The sequence below is a fragment of the Oryzias latipes genome, chromosome 11 (genome assembly GCF_002234675.1).
Source record: "Oryzias latipes chromosome 11, ASM223467v1".
NCBI classification, from domain to species: Eukaryota; Metazoa; Chordata; class Actinopteri; order Beloniformes; family Adrianichthyidae; genus Oryzias; species Oryzias latipes.
This window is the reverse complement of record NC_019869.2, coordinates 25,350,096-25,369,351: the sequence shown is the minus strand read 5'-3', so window position 1 is coordinate 25,369,351 and position 19,256 is coordinate 25,350,096. Positions and strand designations below refer to the sequence as shown.

At 43.5% G+C, this 19,256-nt stretch overlaps 2 protein-coding genes across 2 annotated transcripts; both read left to right on the top strand.

Annotated features, from left to right (window-relative positions):
* Positions 1-256: 256 nt before the first annotated feature.
* On the top strand, positions 257-3,824 carry LOC101170445 (hairy/enhancer-of-split related with YRPW motif-like protein). The gene is made up of 5 exons (XM_004074407.3): positions 257-726; positions 2,138-2,204; positions 2,275-2,358; positions 2,729-2,810; positions 2,884-3,824. Exons 1-5 carry the CDS (start codon positions 476-478, stop codon positions 3,528-3,530), a joined length of 1,131 nt encoding a protein of 376 aa, XP_004074455.1. The 5' UTR covers positions 257-475; the 3' UTR covers positions 3,531-3,824.
* Positions 3,825-10,625: 6,801 nt separating this feature from the next.
* On the top strand, positions 10,626-18,046 carry LOC101167055 (coagulation factor XI). The gene is made up of 9 exons (XM_004074394.4): positions 10,626-10,757; positions 10,876-11,032; positions 11,117-11,226; positions 11,303-11,465; positions 15,270-15,385; positions 15,463-15,595; positions 15,949-16,052; positions 16,171-16,330; positions 16,444-18,046. Exons 1-9 carry the CDS (start codon positions 10,697-10,699, stop codon positions 16,574-16,576), a joined length of 1,137 nt encoding a protein of 378 aa, XP_004074442.1. The 5' UTR covers positions 10,626-10,696; the 3' UTR covers positions 16,577-18,046.
* The last annotated feature ends 1,210 nt before the right edge of the window (positions 18,047-19,256 follow it).

Sequence of the window (19,256 nt, the reverse complement as noted above, 5' to 3'; positions counted from 1 at the left end):
CCCGCTGCTCCCTGTCCTCCCGCCGCCATTGTTAAGCAAAGGAGGAATCAAAAGGAGCAGAGAGAGGAAGAATGGAGGACAGAAAGTTGGGAGAAGGGAAAGCCGATTGGAGGCTAATTGACAGAGGATGACTGAGCAAAGGGGTGGAAGGATGGAACCGAGGGGGTGTGGCGGAAGGAAAGGAGGGTGACAAACCAGGGAAGGGTAGATTAAAGGGAGGGAGGAGGGACGGGGAGAGGAGGCGGGGGAGCCCGAGCTGGCAATCCTGCCCCAACTGCCAAAGCCCTATTTTGTCATTGGGTGGCTGTGACAGAGAGACTGGGCCAAGACAGACATAACAGAGGAGTAGAGCATGATTGGATGCCACTGATGGAGTAGGAGACTGAGGCAGCCTGTGAATTTTCTTAGTTGTCATGGGGCCTTGGGGGCTGATCGAGTGGCGCCACTGACTCACACAAAACAGGACAGAAGACACATGAAGGAGAAACTGCAGCAGAAGCAAGCACCAGTGAGAAGAAGTAACCAGGGACAACTAGGCTTTTATAAGAGAGCAGGACAGAGAGGGGCAGCGCTGCAGAGAGGAACCACAAGATCCATCCATCCATCCACTCGTCTCCATCCATCACCTCCGGCTCAGCGGGGAGAAATGAAGAGACCTCATGACTACAGCTCGCCCGACTCGGACACGGACGAGTTCATCGACGTGGGACAAGAAGACAGCTACTGGTGAGCATCCGCCGAGCACACCTGCAGCTGGAGCGCAGGAAGACGGCGCTGCTGCTGCTGCTATTGCAGCAGCTGGAGGCTAAAGATAGACTTGCTCTAAACATTTCTCGCAGTGAGAAAAAGGGTGCAGCAGAAGATTAGAGTCTCAAATTCTGTGGGAAAACGGGCCGTTTTAGGCTCCCATGGCCTGATCTGGTGGGTAAAGTAAAGCTTTCATCACACTGAACCAGATTTTACTCTTTGATAACATTTCACGCACTATTAGAGGTGAGTGCAGAAACACACATTTATGAGGGGACAAAAAGTAAAACATGGAAAAATTATGGAAAACCTTTGAACATTTTGCAGAACGATATAGTGATTTCAGGAGCAGAAACAGTTTCATGTTAATTAAATCTGTTTTCTGTTTAGCTTAGCACAGATGAGCAAATAAAGGTGTAACGTTTCTTTCATAAAAACAGATTCCAGATTAAATATAATTAGAGGATAATAAGTTGCCTACAGACTTATAAAAATAATATTAATGTATTTTTTCAGAACTGTTTTTTAGTTATTAACTAGTTATTTAATGCCTTTTAAAAACCATTCATATTTCATATAATAAAAAAGATTAAGTCTTTTTTATTCCTTGATTATTGCGCGAATGTTGTGGTTTGTGATTTTAAGATCTCCAAAGTGAAACGTGTTATTTATTTGAGTGTGAAGGTCTAATAAGCAGCCAAGCAGCTCTGATGGCTGCACCGTCTGTGACAATCAAGAATTACAGCCGTCATGGATCGTCGTGCAAAAACTTGGCCCACATGTTGTTTGCATCATAAATTCCGGTCAAGCCAGCGAACGCTAAAGACAATAAATTGACTTTCTTTGTGAAGTGCAAAGAGAAGACAACGCTGCCTTTGCATGCCAGCCCCATCAAACACAGACTTAAACAAAAACAGTTGAACTGGCAGCTCTCATGTTAAAAAAGATCCAATACAAGTGCATTAAGTCTCTGGCGGCGCACTTGGGAGGAAACTCCAGGCCTCGCCGCTCTTTGAGGCCTCCTCACAAACAAATACAACCCACATTGAGTTTGCTTCGTGCTGGAGACCCGCGCCAGCGAGCGCGTCACCCCGGGGCTGTATAATCATCCGTCTAAGAGTGCTTTCTCTCAGATGGAATGGAGAACAGCATGTCATTTCCCTCACACTGATGTCCAGAAAGGCATATAACTGAAAACAATCTCTTCTTCCCCGCTCCGCTTTGTTTTTCTGCTCTCAAAAAGCAAACCAGATTGAGAGGAGTTGATGTGCCATCCGCTCTGTGTCACATTAGGGAGGGTAATAATAACAATATGGAGGGGAATCAAAGTTACCCCTCTCTGCCAGCTGTTTCCTCAGATCTTCTTCTCCCTTTTCTCCCCACAATGCAGTCCAGTCAGCGGGTCCATGTCTCCAAGCAGCGCCTCGCAGATTCTGGCCCGGAAGAAGAGAAGAGGGGTGAGCGGAGCCTCTGAGCTTTTCACTTCATTTCTTTGGGTTCGATTCTGACGTCTTTCTGGCTCTGTAGATCATCGAGAAGAGGCGCAGAGATCGGATTAACCACAGTTTGTCCGAGCTGCGGAGGCTGGTGCCCAGCGCTTTTGAGAAACAGGTAGCTGCCGCACAGAAAACTGGCCCACTCCTATGAAAACAGTGTTTTTAACATGTTCTCGTGGCATGTTGATGGACGACACATAGAAAGAAAATTGCATTTTCAATATTTCTTTATTCAAATCGTTGTAAATCAGAAGCAGACAAAAGGATTTGAAAAAGCGTATAGCAGGTGCTACAGTCGGCTCCACTCATGCTGCTCTGCAGAAACTGTGTCCTGTAGGACTACATAGGTATTTGGATTTGGGCAAAAAACACTGTAATCGTAATCAAAAGACCACTAGGAACACTTTGACAATAAATCATCGTAGATCACCTTTCAAAAGGTGTTTCATCGAATGATTAGAATGTGGTTCTGCTCCCATCATCAGGGTTCCTCCAAGCTGGAGAAGGCAGAGATTCTGCAGATGACGGTGGATCATCTCAAGCTGCTTCATGCCATTGGAGGAAAAGGTCAGTACCATCTTTGTGTGTCTCTCAAGAGCGCCGTCTGCTTTCTGACTGTTGGAACGCGGTTTTCTTGCAGGATACTTTGACACCCGAGCTCTGGCGGTCGACTATCGGACCCTTGGTTTTCGGGAGTGTGTTGGGGAAGTGGTCCGGTACCTCAGTTCACTGGAGGGCGAGTCCCCGGATCCCATCGGGGCTCGCCTCGTCTCTCACCTCTCCCACTGTGCGAGCGAGCTCGACCCTCTCCTCCTCCAATGCCCCGCTGCCTCTGCCATGCAGTTCCCCTCTTGGCCTTGGGCCGCCTTCCCCCAAATCACTCCCCCGTCTACGGCCTCCCCCTCGCCTCCCTTCCCCAGCAGTCGACGGGATCTCGCCCTACTGGGGAGCTACCCTCCACCCACTACCCTCCGCCTCGCCCCTTTGGCGGCCTGCCAACAGGTTGGGCCGACGCTTCTGCCGCCAACAGCTCTGGCCTCCATCCACAGGGTCCCTTCCCTCTCTGCGTCTCCGGGCCTGACCCAGTCCAGGCAAACCCAGTCATCTCCCCACAGCACCTCCTCAGCACTACCTCCTCCTTCCTCATCCTCTCCCGCCACCTCCTCCACTCCCCAAGTGTCTTTCCGACCCTTTGCACCCCTGGGGTCTCCCACGCCCCAGCGCAGGGGCCTGAGCAGCTCGTGTAAGCCGGGCTCAGGATGGGGGACTGAGATCGGTGCCTTCTGAGGATCCGAGTCGTCCTCCAACACAGTGACTGCCGTGTGAATGAACATCTGATGATTGTCTCTGCTCTTTGAGGGACTCTAAAAGCCATAGGAGTGACAATATCAGTTTATTACAATCAAAAAGAAGAAATGTGAAGGAGAAGGTAAAATATTTCCTGCTTAGAGTCCACGGGAGCTTTATGTACCATAAATGATTTTTGAAATGTGATCTTTTTTCTCTAAAACATCTGTCTCCATCTGTCTCCATTTCTGAAGGGTGTTTGAGCAAACCCCCATAAAGACAAAGTGCCTTTCACTCTGTTTATGTTTTTTCTGTGTTTGACTGATGGCATGAGCATAAGCAAGCATGCACTCGCAGCCATTCGAGGTACCCACAGCAAAGGAACCGTAAAAACCCAAAAATCCTGGTCTCCGCTCACCCAACCAGCCCCGACTGCCATGTGAGCTGTGGCTGCAGAGGACAAACTTGGTGGGAGATGGTGATGTTTTCGGGATGCCACGGCGAGGAAAACAGACCCGTCCCTGTGCCCTCTAATTGGCATTCCCCTTTAATTAGCTCTGCTCTCAAATCACCCCCCTGCATCCACCTCTCCTGCTGTCTCTCCGCTCATCTTTCGCTCCAGTCTTGTGGCGCACCAGCAGAAACCTCCTCCTCTGTTAGTCTGCGCCGCTGTCTCCTCAACAATGGACAGAGAGTAAAAAGAGAAAAAGATCTAAAGAGCTGTGGTTGGGTGACTGATTTGGCGTGGAGCTTCAATAACAGGGTGGGGGTTGAGGTCTGGAAGAGAGGGTGAAGTGGTGTGAATCACAGAGAGCTGGCCAGCACATGCAGAATACCCTCAGCGGTGATGAATGACGATGTCAAGCTTCTCCGACAAGACCCACCAAAGCCGGGGAGAAGCCTCTTGTTTGTGTTTACTGCCTGAGAGCTCCTTCATCTACTTCAGGATGCAACGCCTGTGGTCCAGCGTCCAAAAATGTGTGTTCTGCAAAGTGCACATTGTTTATTTGAGAGAGCATGCTCCAGCCAACATCATGTGCTTTCATTCCCTTTGTGACTGAGGCTTTCACTGTTACTCTTGTGTTGTGTTGTGTGTGTGTGAGTATGAGTGTGTAATGTGAGCATTCAAGGCTGGCGTCAGGACTGAACCGCGGTGACGGCGCGGCTCTCATGCGAGGCCGGCCGGCGGTCAGACGGACGGTATGGCGGTGGAATGCGTGCAGAGGGTGCATGCACACTTTCACACGCACGCAGTCACACACATGCAGAGCCGCACACACACACGCAAACACACCCACATGCACAAACTGGCTGGCACCCTCCTGGCCCCTGTGTGGAGGAGCCGGAGTCGCCACCACAGCTTCCAGGAAGGACGGCCGCAGTCACACTGCTCCGGGTTTCCCACGGGGGAGGGGGCGGCTGGAAAGGAGGAATGAGGAGAAAGGAAGGAGAACATCAGAGGAAGAGTCACGGGGAAAGCTGACACGCGGGCGGGCGGGCGGGCGGGGGGTTCAATCCTGAAATGAACAGCTGTGGTGAGAGGAACAGATTCAGGAAGTGACGCATTTTGTTCTTTAGCAATCAAGAAACTTCAGCAAACAGATAAAAATAGAAAAGTCACAAGCGTTTAATGAACATTTCACAGGTTTTTGGACAGCATGATGATCTGGATTCACTCTGATTACAGTTTGATACCCAGTCTGTTTTTAAGAGCTTTAAAGAACAAACTTCTCCCTTGTTTTTAAAGTGTCTATAACATGCTTCTCTTAAGCCTTTCAGGTAGGATATGATCCTATATTACCTTTGGCACACTAAAGATGATTTTTATTTTCCTGAGCTCATTTTCCTACCTAAAAGTAAGATGGCTCGATCTCTGAGGCACCCCCTGCCCATTTGATGACGTCACACTAGTCGGCCTCGACAGCGCGTCTGCGTTTCGCCTACGAAAACGAACAACATCCGAACTTTTACAGAGATGTGTACAATGTGGAACGTACAAGAACTGATCACGACTAGTTCCGCGTAGAAAGTGGGTGTGTGTTAGCCTGGGGGCGGTGCTGATTATCTACGTCACAACCTGCTCATTTTCATGGATTGGGAGGGGCTGGCGCTTTAGAAAGCAGGTTTTCAGAGGAAAACTCAGAAATGTGTGCTTTTTGTGAGGAATGAACATTAGAATACACTTTGATTTTGTATGATATAAGCCCTTTTAAAACGTCAGTTTGTCCAATTCTTCCACATTCTAACCATCTATGCTCAACAAACCAAACTCTATTGATAAGGCACTTTTTATACATTATTCAAGTGCAAACACTTTCTCGGATTTTGAAGTGAAAATCAATCTATCCATTCTCAGATCCCTTTCAGGGTCACGTGGTTGCTGGAGCAAATCCAGCTACTGTTGGGCAAAGGCAGGGTAAACCCAAGACAGGTCACCAGTCAGTTGCAGAGTAACACAATCACACTCACAGTAACACCTAGGGACAATTTAGACTCAATTATCCCATTAAGCAGTGGCGTGCAGTAAGGTTCCCTGCTGGTGAAGCTCTGACCCCATCAGTCAGAGTTAGAAACATATGACCACTTCAGATTAATTCATTCAACATTTGATTGGCAACAGTTAAAGTGTGTTGTTTAAAATTTCATTTCAACCTTTTTCGTTGCTCCTTCAGAAGAAGCACACGGATAACCTGTTTGTTGAACTTTTCCTTTTCTTTCTTCAGTTTTAAAAGTCTCTCTGTCTCAATGGAAATCACTGCAAGAGACGTTTCTCCATAAATTCCTGAGTTTAGACACCTATTCCTCCATTTAGAAAATGATGCTAAACAATATTAAAGAAGCACTTAATGGCTGCACTTGACTTATTCTTTAGCCAGGATGTCACATTCTCTGGGCCCACCAGCGCCCTCTGCCTTGAGACAGGCTGCCTGTGAGACGCATCTAGTGCATTTCTAATGCACAATTTTAGGGGATAAAAAAGACTAAATGAGTCACAAACTGACATCAACGTGAATTAATTAAAAATGTTGTTTTTATGACAATAGAAATATTGAAACAGTAAAAAGCATGTGTCAGCTGCAGTTCAGTCAGTGCATGTGAAGCACAGCCTGGGACGAGCCAGACACGAGCTGTTCAGAGCTGTTCAGAACCCCTTTATAAGAAGTATATTCTACGCCGCCCAGATTGTGCGTCACCGGGGCTCTACTTGGGTTGGGGCTCGCAGTCGAGTGCCCGGTGACTGGAGCTCTCTCCCTCCCCCAGTTAGGTTCAATTTCATGGAATGACTCTCCTGTGGGCCCCACCACCTATAGGAAAGCTCAGAAGGGGCTGGTGCAATGTGGTTTGGCAGCAGTCAAAGGTGTGCCCTCAGTGGCCCAAACCTCAGTCATGGAACTTGGCTTGTGGAACATGAAAAGCCACCTCTCTGGGAGGGACGTAGTCTGAGGTTGTGCAGGAGGAGAGGTACTGGCTAGATACAATTCGGCTCACCTTCACGAACAACCTGGGCTCTGTAACTCTGTCCCTAAAGAGACGTTGGACTCCCTACCATTCTGGAGTTGCGCACGGTGAGAGGTGGCAGGTCGGGCTGGGTTACTCGTTAGACCCAAACTGCTTGGCACTGGAGTTTACCCCGGTAGACAAGTGGATCATGTCCCCTTGCCTTGAGGGTGGGAGACAGGTCTCTAACTGGACTGTGGTTTCAGCCTACGGGTTAAACAGCAGTTTGGAGTACTCAGCCTTCTTGGTGTCTCCCTAAGGGGTACTGGAAAGAGGGACTCCATTGTCCTCCTTGGGGACCTCTGTGCCCACCTGGGCAACGACAGCAGTTCCTGGAGGGGCATGATTGGTGGGAATGGCCTCTGTGATCTCGGTGTTTTTGTTGTTGGACCTCTGTGCTCATTGTTTGTCCATAACAAACACCAGGTTCGAGCACAACGGGTGTCCATCAATACACTTGTCACAAGAAAACACTAGGTAAGAAATTGATGATCAACTTTGTAGTTGTTTAAGGTGACCTTTGGCCGTGTGTCTTGGTCACTTGGGCAAAGAGAGGGCCAGAGGTACCTCGTGGTGAGTTGGATTCAATGGCAGGGAAGCAGCCCGGAAAGACGAGGCAGACTTAAATGTTCCTTGAGGGTCTGCTGGAAACATCTTGCTGAGCCCTCCGTCAAGGAGGTCTTTAACTCCAAAATCCAGGAGAGCTTCAAGCAGGTATAGAGGGAGGTTGGTGACATTGAGTCAGAGTGAACCAGGTTTTCCACCTCTATTGTCTCTGCTGCTGTTCGGGCTGTGGTCCCAGGGTCTCTGGTGCCTGTCGTGGCAGCAATCCCTGAACCCAGCGGTGGACACCGGAAGTAAAGGATGCGGTCAAGCTGAAGAAAGTCCTACCAAACCTGTCTTGCTGGTGGCACTCCAGAGGCAGAAGACAGGTGCTGGCCATCTAAGCAAGCTCAGGCACGGGCTGTTGTGGAGGAAAAACCTTGATCCTAGGAGGAGTTTGTTGAGCCGCTGCTCCTCCACATCCAGAGGAGCCAGTTGAGGTGGCTCGGGCATCTGGTCTAGAAGCCTCTTGGAGGCCTTCCTGGGGAGGTGTTCTGGGCATGTCCCACTGGGCAGAGGCCCCGGGGAAGACCCAGGACACACTAGAGAGAGACTGTCTCTCAGCTGGTCTGGAAATGCCTCAGGGTCCCCCCAGAGGAGCAGGAGGAAGTGGCCGGGGAGAGGGAGGTCTGGGCATCTTTGCTTAGACTGCTGCCCCGCGACCTGATGAGAAGAAGAAGATGGATGGCTTTTTATTTTTTAAAATAGTGCATTGATTTTAATTTAATTTATTTATTTTGTAGGCTATATTTTCCTTCCCTGACTGTATATCACTGCCATGAAGCTTGTTTTTGGAATGTGGAGGAACCTCACACGTGCACAAGGAGAACATGCAAACTCCACATAGAAAGAACCCAGCTGGGACTTCGTTACAAGGATCCAAACAGAAGAAACCTAAGCAGAAACTGTTGGAACACAAGAAACAGTGACCTCTGTTGTCATAACTGCAGAAGTGCAGTGAATGCAGTAAAAGGCTGTAACCCTTGTGCTATCCTAGGCACTTTACCATTGGGACTAGACAGTGCTCTGAACCTTTTTTCTTAAATGATTTGTGATCTTCACTGGTTTCCATGGTTTCATTACATAAAATCTTTCCACCTTTATCCACCTTTCTCATGGTAGGGAGAACACGTCAATGCAAGGGTGGGGGGGGGGGGGTCATAGGATAGAACAAGGGTTAAAGAAATGTATTTAAAAAACAACAACATCTCTGGCAAATTTAAATGTGTTTGTTTAAAACAGGTTTAATAATAAATTATATGAATATTTATTGCTGAAAAAAATGTTTGCAATATGAATGTTTACTTACATAAAAACATTCTACAAAACAAATGTTTTAAGAAATCTCCAGGAAACTCCAGACTCCATTCAACCCTCCTGGTTTCCATCCTGTGGAGATCCGACTTTGTAGGAATGTTCAAGCTCTTGTACGCAGAGCTGCAGGTTTTTTCACGTCTGTTTATTCAATGAGCAGATTTTTCCTGGCCCAGACTTTCTTTTGTCAGCTCACTTATTCATTTGTAATTAAAGGAATGAAAAACCCTTCACTTTATTTCAACTATTTGAACGACCTCATCTCTTTAAAGTTTTTAGTCTTGCCTGGAGTATTTTCTTATTTTATTTGGATTTTACTTTTATTCTTTTGGTTCTCTGAAGGTTTTTGGTTTGATCAAGTAAAAAATTATTAACGTTTCATTTTATTTTTGCATTGTTTTCCTCTATATTATTGTTTTAATTGTGTTTTCAAAATTTCCACCCACTGTTTTTCAAATACCATTATCATTTATTTGTGCAGCAGAAATACTGAAACATTGAATTCAATTATTTTGTGCTGAATTCCAAGCTGTTCACTTGAACTTGTATTCAGATTTTTTATTTTAGTTTTTATAAACAAATGTACAGTTTGTTTTTTTAATTAAACATTTTGTATTCATTTCTGTACTCCAGTTCGAAATTTAAGCATCTGTGCACTTTAAGCTCTTTGCATTAAGTCCTCAAGCGACTATTTCCTTTAGAAACAGCTCATCTTTTCTGCCACTTCACTTCCTTTTTGCACTGATAACGTCTTGTCACATCTGACATCATTTAATGCCGTACAGGAGAGTTGAAATGAGCTCTGAAAAATGCATTTTTGCACAATTAGTATTTTTTAGGGTTCAATCATTACAAGTCTTAGTGAGGGTGAGCAGTTAGCCCACAAGGGATGTCCAAACTTTTAGCAAATAGGGTCCAGATTTGGTGAGGTGAAAATGTTTGAGGGCCAACCAAACAGCTAGCATATCTTGAAAATAGCATTAAATCCAAACTAAATAATGCATTTTCTTTGCAATGGCATAATTTTCATTTTTGCACATAGAATTGAAAAACATCTAGTTTTTTTCAGGAATATCATTAAGTAAATAAGTATAAAGAATACAAATGTTTGCGAACCAACTGTCCTAGTTGTTATTTGTGTTTGATGGCAGTTAAACATTTGCTTTGCTGTCCTAATGATAACGTAACACAGTTACATAGAGGCAATGATCAACTGAGTGTCACAAAAACTATACAAATATAAAACGAATTTACCATCATCATTCTAACTTCAAGCAGAAAGAAAGGGAAAAGCAAACAAAGAGCACAATAAAAACTTTATAACAACACAAACTGATGGAGACAGCAGGGCTGCATGTTATGCAGTTTTAGATTGTCCCTGCACAGAAAAACTCTGGCCTTAATGCCAAAGAGGACAAATGTATCGACTTTCCTTTCAATATTGACTCTAACCCGACCTGACAAAGGTTCTGATAAAATGTTCTGACAGGTGAAAAAAGGGTAGAAATGAAAAGGCCCCAATTGAAAGAACATGTGTAATATTGACTGTATGATATTGCAGAATTCCCTTCATCGATGATGAACATTATTTTCTGGTTTGTTTGCTTCGCTGCATGTTTGACCCCAGAGAAGAGGTAATCGACCTTGTCATTGACAAACTGTGCAAACAGAATTGCGAAAGTGCAGAGAGAGCATTTTAACCGCTGTCTGCTCCAGGAGCTGCACAGTTCCTGCAGAACAGGCTTCACAGGATGATCGGGGGCCTGCTTTGCGTGAGCCTGCTGTGCCTCAGCAGCTTTGCAATTACTGAAGGTACTGCCACCTCTCTAAGCTGACAAGTATCACACCTTGAAGTGGTTGTCTGTTTAGCTCCTATTTTAAGAATACCAGATCCTTTTTTGTTTTATTAAAAGTGTTTTTGTTTCCTCAGGGTGCAACAGGCAGCTTTTGCAGAATGTGGACTTTCCAGGATCTGACATAAAAACCTTCTATTCTCCTGACGTGGAGCACTGTCAGCTGCTGTGCACCCAGCAGCCCTCCTGTCACTTCTTCACCTTCCACCAAGCCAATTGGACCAAAGATGACAGGTACCGCAGGACCCAACACATTCATTCACTTTGACCAAAGAACCTCACAGACAGAAAGACGTCTGATGCAATTGTTCTCCTCAGGACCTTCAAGTGCTTTCTCAAGTCTGCCTCCTCTGGACAACCTAATTCTCAAACTCCACTTCAGGGCGTCACCTCGGGCTTTTCCCTCAAATCCTGCAATCCAAGCCCACGTAAGTCCACAAGCACACATTGGACAGGAGCAGCTGTGAAACTATGATCCTCATCTGTAATGGTCTTCATTCCCAGAACCGTGTCTGTCTCAGGTCTACGAGAACGTAGACTTCGTGGGGGCAGACTACACCTCCTTCTTCACAGCCGACCATGAGGACTGTCAGAAAGCTTGCACTCAGGATCCTTCATGTCAGTTTTTCACGTATGTCAAACAAGATCCCAAACAGAAGAACGTGAGGTAAAGTTCTTTACATCTTAAATCTACTGTCCAGTTTTCAAAATGTCACCTTAAACACGTATTTACAAACTTTGATGTTACAAATTGTTTCTCAAATCCTTGCCAATGAAAACCAGAAATGTCACTTTGAGTTCATTTATTCAAGTTCATTTGTGCAGTTACAAGAAGTAAACCCACGGCTTCCCATGATTTTAACTCTCATCTCAAAATTCCTGCTAAATCTCAAGTGACCCTTTAACCCTTAAACTCCAGTCCTGAATCTTGTCCATAGGCCGTGTCACACAGCCACTACAAACATTTTGCGCATTTTACACGTATGAACTTTCAGTCTTTCGTAATACGTGATAATTCATGTGCTTCTTGCATTCATCATTCGTCGATGTGCTCAGATGTTTGTCAAGGGTGTTGGCTGATGGTCTTTTCGTGAATTCGGCTTTGAGCTGCTCAAAATTTTTGGTTAGTTAAGAAATACATGGTTTACGGTTATTTTATGGAGTTTATACAGAAGGAATACATAAATCTCAACCGTGTAGGACTTTTGTGAGATGCATATGCATATTTGTGGCTTTACACGACCGTTCCATGCACATCACCAATGTGTCAGGTTTGAGGCTTTGATGAGCATGAAGAACCCAAACTGCAGAGATGGGAGGTACACGGTTCCAAGTCAAGAAGTTTATTAACTAACAGAAAGCGCTGCCAAGCAGGGAAGCAAAACAAAACTGACTGTGGGCTAACCAGGTAAAACAGGCAAACAGGGCAGAAGACGGTATGGACCAGCACCAGAGGAAGGCAGAGACAAGACTTGAATACGAACAAAACTGGCAAGACAAAGGTGTAAACAATGAGGGGAGATAGGACCAGGGAAGTAAAACTCAAAATCATGACAAGCAGGAAACCTTCAAAATAAAACAGGAAGCAGAACTCAAACAAACAACAAAAAGTTATCAATGTGTCTTCCTTTTTCATTGTTTTCTCCTATAGAACCATCCTGCCTTTTTTCAATCTCATTGGATACACACAAAAAAGGAGGACAATCATTTTATGTTCTAGAAAGCATTAAGATACACAACAGGTCAAGATTTAATTTATAAACAAATTTTTTATTTTTTATATTTTATTATTTAATGCCCTAAAGTTTAATCTAAGCCTGAGTTAAGTCATCTTGGTGTTAAAATTGCATTCTATTAAAAAGGAAATCTGTAATTTTGTCTTAAATGAATCTTCACAAATCAGCAACAACGTTGTTTTCATCTGTACAATATCTGCAAAGATTTTTAAACAGTCCCCTATACTTAAGCATACCTAATAAAAATAATTTCAGGTGTACTACTTTTAGCTACAGGTATACACTTACCAACCACTTTAATAAGTCCACCTTGCCAGTACCGCATTGGACCCTCTTTTGCCTTCAGAACTGCCTCAATCCTTGGTGGCATAGAATCAACAAGGTTCTGGAAACATTTCTCAGAGTTTGGTCCATATTGCCATGACAGCATCACACAGTTTCTGCAGATTTGTAGGCTGTACATCCATGATGCCGATCTCCTGTTTGACCACATTCCAAAGGTTCTTTATTGGGTTGGAATCTGGTGACTGTGGAGGCCATTTGAGTCCAGTGTGGCAAGAAAATATCCCCCACACCATTACACTCCCACCTCCAGCCTGAACCGTTGATACAAGGCCAGATGGCGCCATGCTATCATGTTGTTGATGCCACATTCTGACCCTACCATCTGAATGTGGCAACAGAAATGGAGACTCATCAGACCAGAAAACGTTTTTCCATCTTCTATTGTCTAGTTTTGGTGATTCTGTGTGAATTGTAGCCTCAGTTTCTGTTCTTAGCTGACAGGAGTGACACCTGGTGTGGTCTCCTGCTGCTGTAACACGTCTGCCTCAAGGTTGGACGTGTTGTGTATTCAGAGATGCTCTTCTTGGTTGGAACCAGTGGTTATATGAGTTCCTGTTGTCTTTCTATCAGCTGGAATCAGTCTGGTCATTCTCCTCTGACCTCTGGCATCAACAAGGCATTTTCATTCACAGAAATGCTGCTCACTGGATGTTTTCTCTTTTTTGGACCATTCTCTGTAAACCCTAGAGATGGTTGTGGGTGAAAATCCCAGTAGATCAGCAGTTTCTGAAAATCCTCAGACCAGCCCGTCTGGCAACAACAGCCATGTCACGTTCAAAATTACTTCAATCCCCTTTCTTCTCCATTCTGATGCTTGCTTTGAACTGCAGCAGATCGTCTTGACTATGTGCACATGGGTAAATCCATTGAATTGCTGCAATGTGATTGGCTGATTAGAAATTTGCGCTAACAAGCAGTTTGACATGTGTGCCTAATGAAGTGGCCAGTGAGTGTAGATGCTCCAAACAAACAAAATCCTGAACTTGATGCAGGGTTGCGCCAATGGACGATGTCATCGCCCATCGTGATGGCTGACTTACATCACGATGGAGAGACACCATCGTGATGCCACGCCCCCGCCCCGCTGCGAGTCGACAATGATAACTCAGAAATTTACGAGAAAAAAATCTAGTAAATTTACGAGATTTTAAGTCGTAAATTTACGATTTATTAATCGCATAAATTTACGAGATAATAGTCATAGATTAACGAGGAAAAAACACCAAAGTTTTCCGTTTGTCGAAGCCTAGATTGAAGATGAAATGTGTGGAGCCTTTTGGAAACCTTTATTTCCGGATAGGTTTAAAAAACAAAGAGATACTGAAACTTTTGGCGAATCAAAATCTGATTATTATTAATGGAACCTCTGTGTTGGTAAAGTGGAGTTTCATATGTAAAATAAGGAGCTCAGAGACACGTTTGGGCGTAGAGGACAGCTGCAGCCTTAAATTTCCTTTTCATTCACACATTGTCACATTACGTCATGAACTTGTCATCCGAACACCAATGTGGAAGTAAACAGTGTTACATACGCCCCCTCCACCAGATGAAACGTCCCGTTTCAACATAAAACAATAAAGAGGAATGAAAATACTCTGTAATATTAGCATTAGAACGTTGAAAATGCCAAAAAGTGCTCCTGCTCAGACGGAAGCGTCACAGAAACGTAGAGATCTGGTCTTTGGTGAAGGAAGAAAGGATTGAAGTGGACAGCTGCAGGGACACCGATTTCTTCATCAAGGGGCTGCAGAGATCCTGCGAAACACCCATGAATAAATAAAACATAAATAAAACATTAATAAATTGTAAATCAAACAAATGAACTTCCAAACATTTGGAATGTTATCAATAACCTGTTATCAAGGTTATCAATAACCTTACCTGTTCCATTGAGTTTAGTCGGTCTGCTCTGCTGCGCGGCGTTCACTTGCTGCTGTACTGTATGCTCACTTCAACTTTAATCTCGTAAATTTACAAGTCTTTTTCTCGTAAATTTACGACTTAAAAACTCGTAATTTTACTTTTTTTGGTGTCCCTAAATAATAATTATATAATAATGAAAACTTTGAACCCCTCCCCGATGATATCCCTGTCCATCCCAATGTTTTACTGTAGACATCGTCAACTGCCAATTGAGGGGCATCGCCCAACCCTAACAATGCTTATTTTTAATAATTCTTCTCTACTGGCCCTTGGTATTCTACGCACCAACAATACCTGTTGTAATTGTTCGTTTTTAATTAGTCTTCTAACAAAACATTTGTGCTTGTAACTGTTGTAATTTATCCATAAAATTCACCAACTCTGAGGAATACTTACAACCACTGTCCCAGCTGCAGACTGATCCTCAGAGGTTTTTTGTCCATTAATTGTATCTTTTGCTGTTTTAGGTACAAATGTTTTCTCAAATATAGCTGGAATATACCAAGGACTTCCTCTGTGGAGAAAAAGGTCGGCGTGGTGTCTGGATTTTCCCAGACACCTACCGGTAATCCCTCTCAGACAGGTAGTCTACCCAGAGAAAGTCCTGGATTCGTGTCAATTTTGTTTGATTATTAATAGAAGTTTGTTTGTCTGAAACAGCCTGTCAGAACAAATTCCTTCCAAACACTGACATCCCAGGAAGTGACTTCCAGACGCTGAAGGCGGCCTCAGCTGAACACTGTCAGGCCCTGTGCTCTGCTCATCCACAATGCACTTACTTCACCTTTGGCAGGTAAAGTCGTTGAACTGAGTATTACAATTTTCAATGATCTATTTTTGAATTATTTATTTTTATTTGTACACATGTGATTAATTATGACTTTGTAATAATATTGTTAAAACTATATGTTTTAAATGTAAAACATTTCTTATTTAATACTATTTTTTTCGTTTTAATGCGTTTTGATTAGATATGTAAAAAACACTTTAATCTCAGGGGGGAATTCAGAAATTGTTGAAAACTGAAAAAAGGTTTGAAATATAAAACCTGTTCTTGTTTCCTGAGTTCAAAATTGTTCTAACACGGTTAAAAATGTGTATGTTTGTCGATGACACATCTTTAATATTTTTCATCTTTTTTTGCAGTCTTGACTTTAAATGTCATTTAAAGAACAACAAACATCACTTGGAGACTAAAGCTAAAGAGGGAGCCACATCGGGGATGCCTGCACGCTTCTGCCAGTTTACCAGTATGAACCAGTTCAAAGAGGAAATGTTTTGGTGCAGCAGATTTCACTTTCATGAGAAACTCTGCTTTGAAGCTGATCTGATGAAATCAATAACCAAACTGCTTGTTTCTGCAAACAGACTGGCTCAGGACGGCTTATGAGGGAATAGATTTTCCTGGTTCAGAGATCCGTTTCGAGCTGAAGGATAATGCAGACCAGTGTCAGAGGCTGTGCTCTGGAGACCCCACCTGTCAGTTCTACACCTACGTCAAGGACAACTCCCCTGAATCTGCAGCTCGGTATTTACTCCGCAGCATAAGCAAATTCATTCAAAATATTGTTCCAAAATATTTAAGTGAAACAAAAGTTTCTGCTTTATTCAACATAGATTCCTTTTTTTTTTTTTTTACAGACGCCGATGCTACTTGAAGGGTGTCATCACCATGCCTGCTCCTCCCAAGGTGGTCAAGGTGACCAATGTGGTGTCTGGCTTCTCCACGAGGAACTGTGCAGCTACAGGCCCAAACAGGGTTTCCTGTGTTTAAATTGCAATGAATGAAATCACAGGGCTGTATGGTAGCACGCGGTTAGCGCTTTCACCTCACAGAAAGATTGTTCTGGTTCAAATCCTCCCAACAGTACCTGAAATAGGCTCCAGCAGCCCTGTGACCCTGAAAAGGATTCAAGAAATGGATGGAGAAAAAGATAGATGGATGAAATCACAGACCTCTGTGGGTTATAATCATGTTTGTAAGAGTTTAGTCTGTCTGAACCTGGGTCATGGAGTCAGGAGAGGGAAGTGCCTTACCTGATATCATAATATGTAAATTACTGATACAATAAACGAGTCAACTAATCTAGGCTATAAATGCCGGTTTTTTGTATGATTCTAATTGTTTGGATTGTTATTAAACTCAAAAGGTTTTTTTAGTGTGTATTTCCTGTTTAATTACAGCGCAGGCTTTGAAACGAGGAGGCACCAAGTCTGCCTCACGGCAGATTGCGTAATCCCATGCAAAGTGGGCCAATTGCACGTGTTTAGTTTACCTGGGGTATGCTAATAATGTAATGCATTATTTAAAAGATTCTATGCATTCTCAACATTTGTATTACATTTTCCAATTTCCAATTTAACCCTTGTGCTATCTTAGATGACCCCCCCCCCCCTTCCATTGACGTGTTCTTCCTACCATGACAAAGGTGGATAAAGGTGGAAAGATTTCATGTAATCCATGGACACCAGTGAAGATCACAAATCATTGAAGAAAAAAGGTTCAGCGCACTGTCTAGTGGGTCTAGATGACCCAACTCCCAATGTTAAAGTGCCTAGGATAGCACAAGGGTTAATTTGTAATATTTTTTTATGTCTGTCTGCAATTTTTTGTTAGGATCTAAAAAAAGCTGTACAGAAAAGACACAGTCAGGCAGTAGCGCTGCCTCACCAAAGAGGGAACTTTTGAGCTGGTGTTTGTTTTTCAGGGGTTGATAAAGTCCCACTCTGATCATTTTTTGATCTATCTTCAAAGCGTTTTCAGTGGTTTTTCAATTGTGATGATGCCGTTTTTAGCCAAAATCAAAAGCCTGTGTCGTTTTCTAGGACATAGCTTCTGCAGAACAGCATTTTCCATCATTTCTTTGTTGACAGTCTCTCCTGCCAGCTTACAGCTCCTCACAACTCCAACCTAACATTAGTGGTGCAAAGAAAAAATGTTGAGCAAAATCATAGCTATCCATCTGCAGAGTTTAGATCCAGATTCCAACTCAGACGAGGAAAACAAAGACATTCATGGATCTATTTGTCTGACAGTGGATGCATCAGAATGGAGCAGAGCAGGAAGACTTTGGCTCCACCCATTTCAGTTGCTCCATCTCAAAAGAGCTTTTTCTGACAGCATTTGAGAAAGTAAGACACAAAGAAAGAAATATTCAGAAATTCAGTTGTCATGTTTAATTCTTTTACACATTTGTCCTCCATCATGAGAAAAATGCCACAAGAGAATAAAGCAGAAAAAAAACTGTTTAATTGTTTGAGTCTTTCATAAAGTTTGTTTTTTAACTCTGACTAACAACAAAAACAGCAGATATAATATCATTAAGTTGGACTTTAAATGTGAAGTAATATATAATAGATGAACAAGGCCAGAGGAATTAAGCTTCAATAATCCAAAAAAGTTTCAAACTATTTCTGAAGCTGAAAGAAGAGATAGTGAGGACTTTTAGACTAGAGTCAATAAGATTTTTTTCTCCAGAAGAAAAGGCGTATGTATTTAATTTACAAGTAAAGGTTAGACCTGTGTGTGAGTGTGTGTGTGTGTGTGTGTGTGTGTGTGTGTGTGTGGTTTGTGTGTGTGTGTGTGTGTGTGTGTGTAAGTGGGTGGCTGTGCGTTTTGTGGGTAGGTGTGTGTTTTAGTAGGTATGTGTTGATGTGTGTGTATCTTTGTGTTTTTACATTGTCTGATTGTGCGTGTGTGTGTTATGCAAAGATGTGTTTGTGTGAAGTCTGTGTGTGATTCTTTACCCTAAAAATGGATTTTAGGTAAAAACACTAAGTCACCCCCTCCAACAACCCCTCCCCCCTCAACAATCCCTTTCAGTACGTGTCACACCATCAGTGAGGTAATTGATTCATCAAAGTAAAATGGATCTATGATGTCATCATCTGTGATGACGTCCTTGTTAAAAGTTGATGTAGTAAACTCAAAACCTCAGATTCAGATCCATTTTTGCACACAGGTTTCAACTGTTACAAAGAGCCAAGTACCAAGTCCTCCTTTTAAGAAGTGCCTTTGGTTACAAAGAGCCTTCGTTGTCTAACTGTGATCAGAAGCCTCAATAAATTGTATCATGGAACCACTGACACATCGAAAAACCCTAAAGAATATCTAACCTAGCAATTGTGCATCTTTTGTGGAGAACAAGTCCACTTCTGAGTTTGTGTTTCAATCTTCTTGTCCTAAAGAACAAGACACTTTTGTGGACTGGAATGACTTAAACAAAGATTACTCTTCCCTTTCCGATGATGGTGAGAAATTTCCCGAGAGGCCAGAAACTCCACAACCAAAAAGACAGCAGGATCAGGAAAAACCCAAGTCCAAAATCTGCCCACAGAATCAAACTTCAGGTTTAAAACCTTTAAGTTTTGCTCCAACCGTCTCCTTTCGCCCAGCTGCACACTTTCCTGTGAAGCCAGTTTCTGTCCGTAAATCAACTCAGCCTGAGGGAATC